The 11234-nt window shown below is 35.0% G+C and overlaps 1 protein-coding gene across 2 annotated transcripts; it reads right to left on the reverse strand.

Annotated features, from left to right (window-relative positions):
- Positions 1-180: 180 nt before the first annotated feature.
- Positions 181-10230, reverse strand: LOC6561557 (ATP-binding cassette sub-family G member 1). Of its 2 annotated transcripts, none has more exons than XM_001988400.3 (11): positions 9950-10230; positions 3628-3816; positions 3221-3510; positions 2849-2994; positions 2516-2754; positions 2140-2432; positions 1616-1784; positions 1453-1553; positions 1230-1385; positions 743-951; positions 181-677 (listed from the first exon to the last, which is right to left on the reverse strand). In XM_001988400.3, the coding sequence occupies exons 2-11, from the start codon at positions 3716-3718 to the stop codon at positions 539-541; spliced, it is 1833 nt and encodes a 610-aa protein (XP_001988436.1). In that variant the 5' UTR covers positions 3719-3816; positions 9950-10230; the 3' UTR covers positions 181-538. The 2 variants fall into 2 exon arrangements, with proteins under 2 accessions (XP_001988436.1, XP_032591914.1); XM_032736023.2 differs by having other exon boundaries at positions 3628-3868; positions 9899-10230.
- Positions 10231-11234: the final 1004 nt, after the last annotated feature.

The following is an 11234-nucleotide window of genomic DNA, read 5'->3' on the forward strand; positions in this document are numbered from 1 at the left end:
ACTGGCAGTAAGCGCGCGATACTTTTGGTATTTTAATACCGGAAAAGAAACTTCAAATTTGAATTGCACAATTTTTCCATATTTTAATATAATAAGAACTTCACCTCTTAATCCCATATTACATTTTCTTTATTTTAATATTCAAGCCCACAATCACAAATAAATAAATAAACATAAAAGCACATTTTGAATTTCTTTGTTTAATGGTTTGTAAATATTTTTTCAACATGTCCATTTAATTCGTTCGTACATACTTTACTTACTACAACCTATTTTAACTGATAACTAATCGAGTGACATATATACATATGTATAGTCCTATAAATGTACATGCATATGAAAATTGTATAACCGTATAAAAACTATATTCGCTATGTTAACAATTAGTATGTATACAGCAACAGGTAGCATTAGTTAAAGTATCACACGCCGATGTAAAATGTAGCTCACTTGAACTAAGCGATAAGTAACATAAAATCACATTTAATATATATGTATATATATTAAGCTCAATACTAGGCATCTTCAGGCATCCGAATCAAACTGATTTCATTTTATGCTTCAGCGTAAAATATGACAAGATTTTGAACAGCGTTATCTGGCCCAGAATTATCATAATATTGTAGCCAAAATCACCATTCTCCATGCCAAATTGATTTAGCACCGTCACTGCATTTCTATAAATAAAATAAAACTTTTGTTGACCTTTTTTTTGTTATTTTAATATTTATTTGAAACTTACTTGAAATGGCAGTAGAGCTCGGTGGGTGGACAGACCAACTTGTCCCGATGATTGCCATACAATGATATAACCATGTTTTCCAGAGCATATCGCAGCGGCGACATCGCTGCAACAAACCGCAAGGCAGATGGTATATGGGTTAATAGGATGAGGAATCCCGAAAACATGAGCATAAAACACGTGGACACGGCACCAACAAAAGTTCCATTCTAAAAATTAAATTTAACATAAATGATGAGAAAATATTTATTATTAAATCATATTTTCAATACATGCACAATTTAAAAATAAGTTGAAAATACATGATGCGAAGTATAATTTCTGATATTGCAAAATATATTAAAAATTAAATTATATTCATGAAGAAATTTTAATTATTTTATTATATATTTTATTCATTTTGTTCCCAATACTTGCACAATTTCTTCATATCATTTTCATCTTTTTCAAATGTTTGTCTGACTATATTTAAATATCTTTTACTCACCACTGGATTAAGTATAGTGCCTAGAAATACACCCAAGCCATCGGCACAGATGGTTACAACCACTGCTGTTAGCAAATATTTGACAAACCGATCCATTTCCACAGGCTGATCAGTCATCAAATAACCAATCGTTATATAAACTGTTGAGAAAATTATCTGCAAGATAATTCAAATAGGATTATCAGTAAGTATATATGACACTTATAGTTTATATAGTACATACATGAACCGGTGTGGATGTTATGATGGTGGCCACATAGTAGGTTTTCAGCTTGTACCAATTGTTAAAGGTTTCCTTCTTGATTATTTCGATTTCCAATGGATCTATAAAAATGCATATCAGTTTTAGTTAAGTGCAAATCCGGATTGTATTTTATATAGCTTACAGCGTAATATACCCGGCATTATTGTCGTATACCAGAGATACGTGCAATGTATCATAATCATGCCAACATTTGATATTTGCTTGGTGGCATTGATGCCAGAATCACCAAAGATCAAACCGATCATAATAGCACTCAGTATATGCAAGCCAAGCTTTAAATATGTTAAGGTCTGAAAGAAAGGCAGAAAGAAATCAATAAATATATATATTTATGTATTTATAATATGATTTTCGTTGGGTATGCACATGACAAAAATAGATTTAAAAATAGGTTGAAAGACGTGGAAATTTCAATTAAATACTCCAATTCAGTGTAAGCATTGGAAACACTTTGCAAGTTTTCACGAAACTAGAAGAAGAATTATAATAAAGATAAATAACGAATATTATAATCTCGTTTATTTGCTTCATTATGTTTTATCACTTCAACAATTTCGTAAGTCTGCATAACATGCACGGAGAATGTCCCTTTCAGATATCTGATCTTAATGAAGTATAACGAAGGCGATGACATGATTAACTCACCCAATCCCGGAAGAACTGCAAGTGACAACGTCCAATTAGTAGCCACAAGCGCATCCATTCAGGTGGTGGATAGGTGTGTTTATGGAGTTCCTTTGTTGATTCGATCTTTATTATATTGGATTGTGGCGACTGGCCTTGGGTCTGCGATTCGTTGAACTTGGCCACTTGTGAATCGGAGGGGGGCACCGCCTCATCCTGCATCAGCTCTTGATCGTAACGCCAGCGTGTGTCCTTGGCGCATTCGGCTAAGGCCTCCGTGTGATCATCAAAATCACCATTCACACATTCCAGCACTGTTGAATGTCGAACGGTGTTTTAATGATGATTAATATCAAAACGAAAAAGTTGCCCTGCCCAATTAGGCGGCGGTACTCACAGAAATCCGCTGGATTGTGATAGGCTGGGCATTCGAGTCCAATCGTTTTCAGAAACATCACCGTATTTTGAGGCGCTCCCTGATAGGTGCATTGACCCGAACTCAACACGTAGATCAGGTTGAACAGATTGTAAATGTTTGTCGATGGCTGATGGATTGTGCACACAATGGTCCGACCCTCGTTAGCCAGAGAACGTAACAATTGTATAGTATCAAAGGATGACGAACTGTCCAGGCCCCTGTATGGATGCGATGCAATTTCAAGGTTAAAAAATAATAATGCTTAGTCAGTAACTGGTTCTCGATTGTGTGGTGTTTCGGTGTTTCACTTACGTTGTGGGCTCGTCCAAAAATAGCACAGCTGGATTGTCTATTAGCTCTAGGGCAATGGACAGACGCTTCTTCTGGCCACCACTCAGCTTCGAGCATCTCGTCTGTTTCGCATTCGTTAGCTTTAACGTGCTCAGCAAGTGTTCAATCTGGACAAAAAAGATGAAGAGCACAGATTAGTTTAAGTAAAGTGGTTTTGTTTTTTTTTTTACTAAAGTAATAAAATTAAAAGCGATGATTATGGTTACTTAAGGACAGCCAGACAGACGGATATAAATAACTGAAAGTTCGCTTAGTATACCTGTTGTCAACATGCATGCTTTAAAGGGCTTACTGCTAGTGGCTTATCTTAATCTCTTCATGCATGAATCTTACCAAAATGCGTTTTTCCTTCATGTTCACACATTTGTTGGATATTTTAAGTGTGGCTGCCAGCAGCATTGTCTCCTCCACAGTGAAAAATGGATAGAAATGATCATCCTGCATAATGTAGCCGCACAATTTTCGCGCCTTGCCAATTTCAATGGTGCCCGAGACGCCGTTTTTAGTGAGGCCAGTTAGAATGTTCATAAGACTAGATTTGCCAGCGCCCGAGGGGCCCATTATAGCCGTCATTTCACCCGATTTAAATGTACCCTCAATGCCCTTGAGCACCGATTTCTTCTCTGTAAAATACGAGGAGAGCGCAAAGTTAAAACTTGTTGAAAGATAAGGTGTTAAAAAAATTCCTGGCATATTAGTTTTAGCCATATATATATGTGTTGCCGATATATGTTACGCACCTTTTCGTTTAGATCCCGTAACCTGATAGACGAGATCTTCAAAGTGTATATCGATGCCATAAACATTTTTCAACAGTTTGCTACCATCCATGTTTATAAATATATATTTTATTTGATTATAGTAGTTTCGATGCAAATTATTTGTTTACGCCCAGTGTGCACATTTGTTTTTATGGTTTTGTTTACTTTCTGTTTGATATTTTTTTAATGTTGCGTTTCAGAATTCAGTAATTAACAAATACTATACATATATACATATATATATATATATATATATATATGTTTATTTTCAAAGACTTTTACAAAATTGCTGCATTGCAATTAGCTATAATATTTTTTCTTTGCTTTACAAAACAGCAAAGAAAAATTATTATAGCTTACCTTCAAAGCAAGCATTAACATAAATGTTTAATTATAGACGCTAAAAAATAAAAACAAAAATTAAATAAAAAAGGGAAATCAAAATGATGACAAAACACTTTATGCTATTACATCGTATATACATTTGCAATTAGAGCGCGAAGTGAACTTATGGGCCAAGATCTTGAACCGTCTGAACCATTGCATAAGCCGCTAGAAAACCACTGAACCAGCCAACCAGCAAATACAAACTAACTAACAAAAAAATAAAGCGGTTCAGTTGCGCATGTGCGCCGTCGCACGGATGGACAGACGGACTGGCGAACAGCTGATAACTGCGGAAGAAGCAACGATAGGCAACCACTCAAGAAACAGAGACAGAAACAGAAACGGAAGGCAAATGGCCAGCGCTGGCGCCGACTGTGACGCTGACGCTGACGCGGACTGCGACGCAGCACAACTGAAACCAATAAATTAAATCAGAGTCTACAACAACAAAAAAAAGGGGGAAAAAACACCAACAACAATAATATTTGGCAATGCAAAACGCGTCGAACACAAAAAGTCAACAATCGAGCGATGTTGACCAGAAATCAAATTATATACAGACATGTATAAATGTATGTTCAAGTTTAAGTTTCGTCGATAAGAACTACACATACACAAACACACACATACACACACCACATATCCAAAAAAATTCGTATATCGAGTGTGACTCACAGACAGACAACCACAAAAGCAAACTAAGCCCAATACATGTGCATATCAAAAAGAAATATAAAATATACATATAATAATAATTATAAAAACATTAAGAAGTGAGCAGTAAGCCGAATAAAAAAAAAATTGCAAACGACCTTCCCGTCACCGGGCTATCAAAATAATAATAATGCTCGTACACACTTCGAGAGATATTCCTAATTCTTCTGGTATTTTCATGCTTATTGTAAAACTAGTATGCAAACATAAAGGGTAAACAGCGATAGGAATGCCTATGCTTCTGTGGACCGCACCGCGATTTGAATACCCCAACTGGCTTTGGTAGAGATTCGAGTATTTGTTAATTCATTTAATTATATTTACTTTGCCGGCTGATGTACATATTTAATGGGATTTAGTTGTTGTTTATGGATTTATCTTTCAGAACCAGTTCGAAAGTAAACCGGCTTTCTTTGTACCTATCGTACTGGATACAAAAGTCATCATCATCTAATTTAAATCCAGCACATAAGCAAACAAATGATTACCTTCCATTATTGTTTAGCTTTTTGTGTTAATTAAAAATGTAATATAATTCAATATATATAAATTTAATGCAAGTCACCAAATTAGACGCCTGATGACGGAGGTAACAAAGATCATAAGATAGCTAAGCAACTGGAAGTGTCGTAAAATCTTTAGCGAGGTAAAAACTAATTTGCCGCAATGCGCGCATGAGCTGAAGCTGAAGCTGGTGAAGATGAAGATGAAGACGAAGACGTAAATGAAGACGGCGATGATAGCAAAAGACGTAGAACAGACAAGGACTGCGTAAATATAAACAGTAATGACAAGCACAGTGGCAGAATCGGTAGTAAATAAATAAACAACAACAATAAACACTTGAAAAATATGGCCACTTGTTAATGGCATTTGTCGTGGCTTTTGATGGTGGTCGTCAAATACAAAAATGGCACAAATTGCGAAATGCGAATTACACAAACTTGAACAAAAATAAAAACAAGCCGAAAATGGTAAAAAAAAAAATAAATACTAAAAAAGAACCGTCAAGTCCGTCGCGGCCGTTGCACAACAACAACAACAACAACTACGTACAACATACAACAACACCTGTTAGAGTCGCGCTTAATTGACAGAGCCTCGGCGACCGTCGCAGTTGAAACCGCTAAAAGTGAATCTGAAGTAGCAACCCCCTCGCCCCTCGCTCCACACCATCGCCCTCGCTTGCTTGCCAATGTTTAGCATTTTTCTTGTTTTTGGCTTTTGCAGTTTATGTTTTTTTTTTCTCGCTGTTTTGGTCTCAGTTTGCGCAATGAAATTCCTGCGTTTTCAATGACCAGGCCAGCAGCCTCCGAGCTGGCTTTAGAATTATTTTTTTTTTTGAATTACTACGTGACCATTGAATTAATGGCTCAAGATTGTTATTGTACAAAGAGTCGTACGAAAAGCCTTTTGAAAAACGTCAATGGAAACCATAATACGCGCGGAAATACGCAGCTATTTTGTTGCCGTTGTCTTCCAAATGAGGCCAGGCAGGCCGTTCAGGTTCTCAGGGTTCTTTCAAATGCTATCAAAATGTGTAGCCCCGGCAAGTATGTTGTAAATATGTCAATATAAAAGTGAGCTGTCCTTCGTCTGCAAACCTGAACTGCAGGTTCAATACGCAAATGCAAACATATATACATATATACACACATAGGTGTGTGTGTGCGAGACATTGTGTCTTGGGAACGCAAACACTTGACCAGAATGTCGGGAAAGTCACATGCTATCAATTAAAGTAAATTGTATTAAAAATGCCGTTGTCTGCCTGTGACTCATATAAATATACATATATGGATATATTTTCATATTGCTGGAATATCTAGTGTTAATAAATTGTACGACTGCGTTTGTTATCCTAGTCGGAAGTCCATATTATTGAAGATTTATTCGAATATGCAAATTGTTCAACATATATGAAATACCTGTATGCATGTTACAATCCACTCAGATGCAAATTAATTAAAAGTTATCTAAGAATCTAGGAATCAATAATTAATTTATTAGCGTTTATCACTTTTTATGACTGTAAAATCTGCTTGATTATTATATACAATATCAGATAAAGTTATCAACTAATTATCACGTTCCATACGTTTTGTCAATAAACACGTAATAGGAAATAGATTCCTATCAACAAAGTTGTTAGATAAGGGTGAACGAAACTTTGTATTCGTTATCTATTCATTAAAGAAAATGAAAAAAAAATATTACAAAATGAAGCTTTTCAATCTTTTTACCAACTTAAAGAATATTAAAATTCAAATATTTCAGTATACTCTCAAAACTATGAGGCTCTCTTGGTTTATAGCATATTCTGGTTAAGCCCACACAAATCGAACAAAAAACAAGTAAACCCACACAAAAATAAAGTCTGAAAAAATGTTTGATTAATCTGCAGTAAACTGAAATTCCAAACGGCAGTTAAATAATTCAAAGTAAACATTTCAATTTCAATAGGTGGGAAATGTGTTTTAAATCGAGAATGTTTTGCATCTGGCAATTGTATTATCGCATTGTGAATCTGCCACTCAACGCACGCAAAATTTATAATCAGCTAAACAGATTTTCCAGACGGGTTGCATGCCATCACAGACACGTGTGCATAGCAATATTTAATCTTTGGCACTTTGTTTATACAATTATTAGTGCAAGGCATTGGTAAAGGCTAAGGCTGTTTGGTAATCTGCGTTCACGTATGGTGTAGGTAACATTGAACAGGAAAAGTATTATGTGCAAAACTACAAAATATTCTACATACATACATTAAATAAAAATAAATGAATAAATTATTATTTTAGCTAATTGCATTGACAATCACAAAGCTTTTAATTTCTTATACAATTATTGCTAGTTGGGTGCAAGTCGAGAATGATTGCATCAACAAAAATTACAGTGTTCTTGGTACAGAATCGCAATTCAGCATGATCAGGTTTTTATTTCTTTCGAAAAAATAATTGCAAAATTTGACAGCCGTGCAACGACCCTATATTAAATCGCAACGTGTTGCGCATTTAATAAGAAGTTGAGCTACCTGTTCTTGGCTTGCCATTTTTAATAAGCACTTCACTCTTACAATATATGCAAATCGGCTTAAACAAACCCACTTGTGACAACTGACAGTATAATTTCAACACTCATAAGATCACCTATTGAAGTAGCCTAAGCATTCATTAAAAATTATTGCTTTTGGAACTGGTATTATTTTTATGTAGTATATTTATAAGTATAAGTCACAATATTCCTGATCACTGAAAATTTCTTATAAAGAACAACTCTGTTACTATTGGGACGATTTTCCCAATGGGATTGTTCACATTACATATTCAAAGTCTTACTTTTTATGCTTAATTCTTATGGGCTTTTTCAACTTGAAAAATATACTAGAATAGGTTGCACAAAATAACCCCATAACTTTTTTAATTTAGCACGCGTTGGGTTTTTATTAGATCCCCCACTTTTAATGATGTGTTAAACCTGCTTCCTCTTTTTATTGCAAAAAGATTTGTGAAACTAATTTAATAGAAAAGCTTTCATGTTTTGAAAAGGTAAAGATTAAGTACATAAGATATATTTTGATGATTTTACTAGAATATATATTTAACTGTTAAATTTCTTCTAACTCTAATATATTTGTAGAAAAACAATGTATTTAATTGAATTCAGTATGCAAACTTGGCTTGACAACTTATTGAATAAAGCACTTGTAATCTCTACTCTGAAAAATTTGCATCTAGACCTGGCAATTGTGAAGAATCTATATATACTGATGGGTCTAATATAACAGATAAAGAACGTCTAATCTGAACTGTAAGTTAGACTCTGTATATAAGTATATAAAATAAATAAACACTTTGTGTGGTTGCGTAGTTCATCCAAGGTCAAAAATAAGAATAAAAGAAACTGAAGAAGACAAATACATATATTTCCCAGCTATTCCAATAAGAAATGACATAGACTAGTCACGTATTCCTAAGAACTATGTGTGTGTATGTGGCAACAGGTGGTTGCGCCGCAACCCCTGATAGAAGCCTTGACTCACTCTGGGATAGTAATTCTCATGGCGGCCGTTATATATATAAATATATATCTAGTTAACTCTGATGTTTGTCAATGTCCGATAAGTAATTTGTATACTCCGAGTGATAAGCGATACAGAGATGGGGGGCAATATAAACATACACACACACACACACTGAGACACGCTTCTGTTTCTATTTTGTGTTTATATATAAATATATGTATATATACTATCCTATATATATGTATGTGTGTTTCTATGTATCACATTCACTTATTTTGTGGTTGGGAACTTTGTTGGACTCTATGCAAACCGGAGCGTATTGCATTACAAATTGTATTGCTCCACGCCCTCAAGTCTGAGTATGTTGACGCTGTCCCTTATGCCCCACATTGTTGCCAGTGACAATGATGATGATGATGATGACAGGTCTGGCGGTACGGAGGGGTATCTGCTGGGTGCTATGGTGCTATCGCTATGGGTGATATCATCACGATTTGGCAACAATAATTGCTGGACTAATAAAATCTAAATAAATAGACATATACGCATACGCATACGCATATGTATTTATTTGCTTTGCACAAGGGAAAGTGATTAGAATTCTTAAATGCATCGATAAATAATTGTCTTTGATGCTCCAATCGAATCAAAGTCTAGTCAGAGTGGGCGTATGTGCTATATCAACAAATGAATGTATATATATATATATGTATATGTGCATATGAAATTGGCCATATTGCATGCTAAAAATAAGACAAAACGTATTTTGAACTTTGATCTACAAAGAATTATATTTTATATTTTTTCTTTGTATACAAATTACAAACTGTTTGATTGCCTGTTGCTTCTACACTTGTGTGTGTGTGTGTGTGTGGTGTATTCGTGTGTGTGTGTGTGTGTGTGTGTGTGTATGTGTGTGTGTGTGTGTGTTCCAATTTGTAGATATTCATTATTTCCTTACAAACACACGAGTAAGAGCGAATTCTAAATAAGAACCGAAGAAGCAAGAAAACAGAATCGAAATCGAAATCAAAATCGAAATTGAAACCAAAGCTACAAACAGTTCAATTAAGTTTTGCATATTCACTTTTGTAATTGTGTCAAATTCGTTGAATGTCCCACCAGTTGCACTTAATATTCAATTTGAATAAACAAAAAATTGAATACTCGTACAGAAATATTTCAAAATACACTTTCCGCACTGGGAATTATGTTGTGTCGCGAAAAACAGCACGAAACGATAGCGTCTGCATTTAATTTTCGAAATTTATGTATTCCTCAAATATATGTAGAATGCGAAATTTCCGGATTTGTAACACGCGCGTCGATTGCTATTTTCTTTTCTTTCTGTGAACGTATAAGTATAATATGTATAATGTATATTTTGAATTGGTACGTTCGACTATCTCGACTTATAAAAAAAAACACTTCCGAATAGCTCGAACTGCGGCGCGAGACTGAGACTACTGGGTCGACGTTCAGCCAGCCATTGACGTCGCGACGTCGCGATGTCGGAACGGAACGGAACTCGCACGAAATCGTAGCACTCGCATAAGTAGCAGTAGCCGTAGTCGCAGTCGCAGTCGTAGTAGTAGCAGTAGTTTCTAAAGGGAGTCTCTGCTGATATCGCTTATGTGTGGATATCTTTCACAGAGAGCGCATTAGAATCGCTCGCTTTGCTCACACAATGTTTTTCAATTGATGATTTGGGGTGCAGAGAGTGTTAGACTGAGAGAGAGAGAGAGAGAGACAAAGAGCATACAATATTTATCTGTGCAGATACATACATATCTAAAGTGAGCATCTCAGGAGAAATAATTCAGTTTGGTGCTGTTGGGCGCTCTCGAGCGAATCGTGTAGAATTCTCTGCATTTGATACAATGTGCGCAATTGAGCAATTGGACTTGCTAACTGACGACTCTTACACGGACCAACTGTCTGGGACAATGTGTAAGAAGCCAGACAATCGTTAGACACAAGTCGAATGTAATTAAATCTATTTTCTTATTCGCCGCTTTTTCGATGATTCATTTTAATTATGCATTTTATTTCCTTTTAAGATAGTGATGTATTTTTCAGCTATAGAAAAATGCTTATTCTGGTTTTTTTTTCGTGTGAATTATAGCTACTATAGAAACAAGTTAAAATGTATAAGATTAATTTTGTACTTCTCTAGATGATAAGTCGCTCAGTTGCTAAAGATGAAGATCTTTATTAATATGATCATTTTTTAATTTTTTCTCATATATTTTTTCAATGATTCATTTTTATTATGCATAGTAATTCCCTTTGAGATAGTGCAGTATTTTGCATACGCTTTTATTGGCTCGTTATCGTAATTATAGTGCATATTATAATTCCTAACTAACAATGTATTATTCATAATGTTGTATGTTGTATGACTGTGATCATGATGATGAATCTCTCAGCTTAAGAGCTTCCCTCCGCTCGTTTCTAT

Source organism: Drosophila grimshawi, unplaced genomic scaffold, assembly GCF_018153295.1.
Source record: "Drosophila grimshawi isolate 15287-2541.00 unplaced genomic scaffold, ASM1815329v1 contig_1377, whole genome shotgun sequence".
Taxonomy (NCBI): Eukaryota; Metazoa; Arthropoda; class Insecta; order Diptera; family Drosophilidae; genus Drosophila; species Drosophila grimshawi.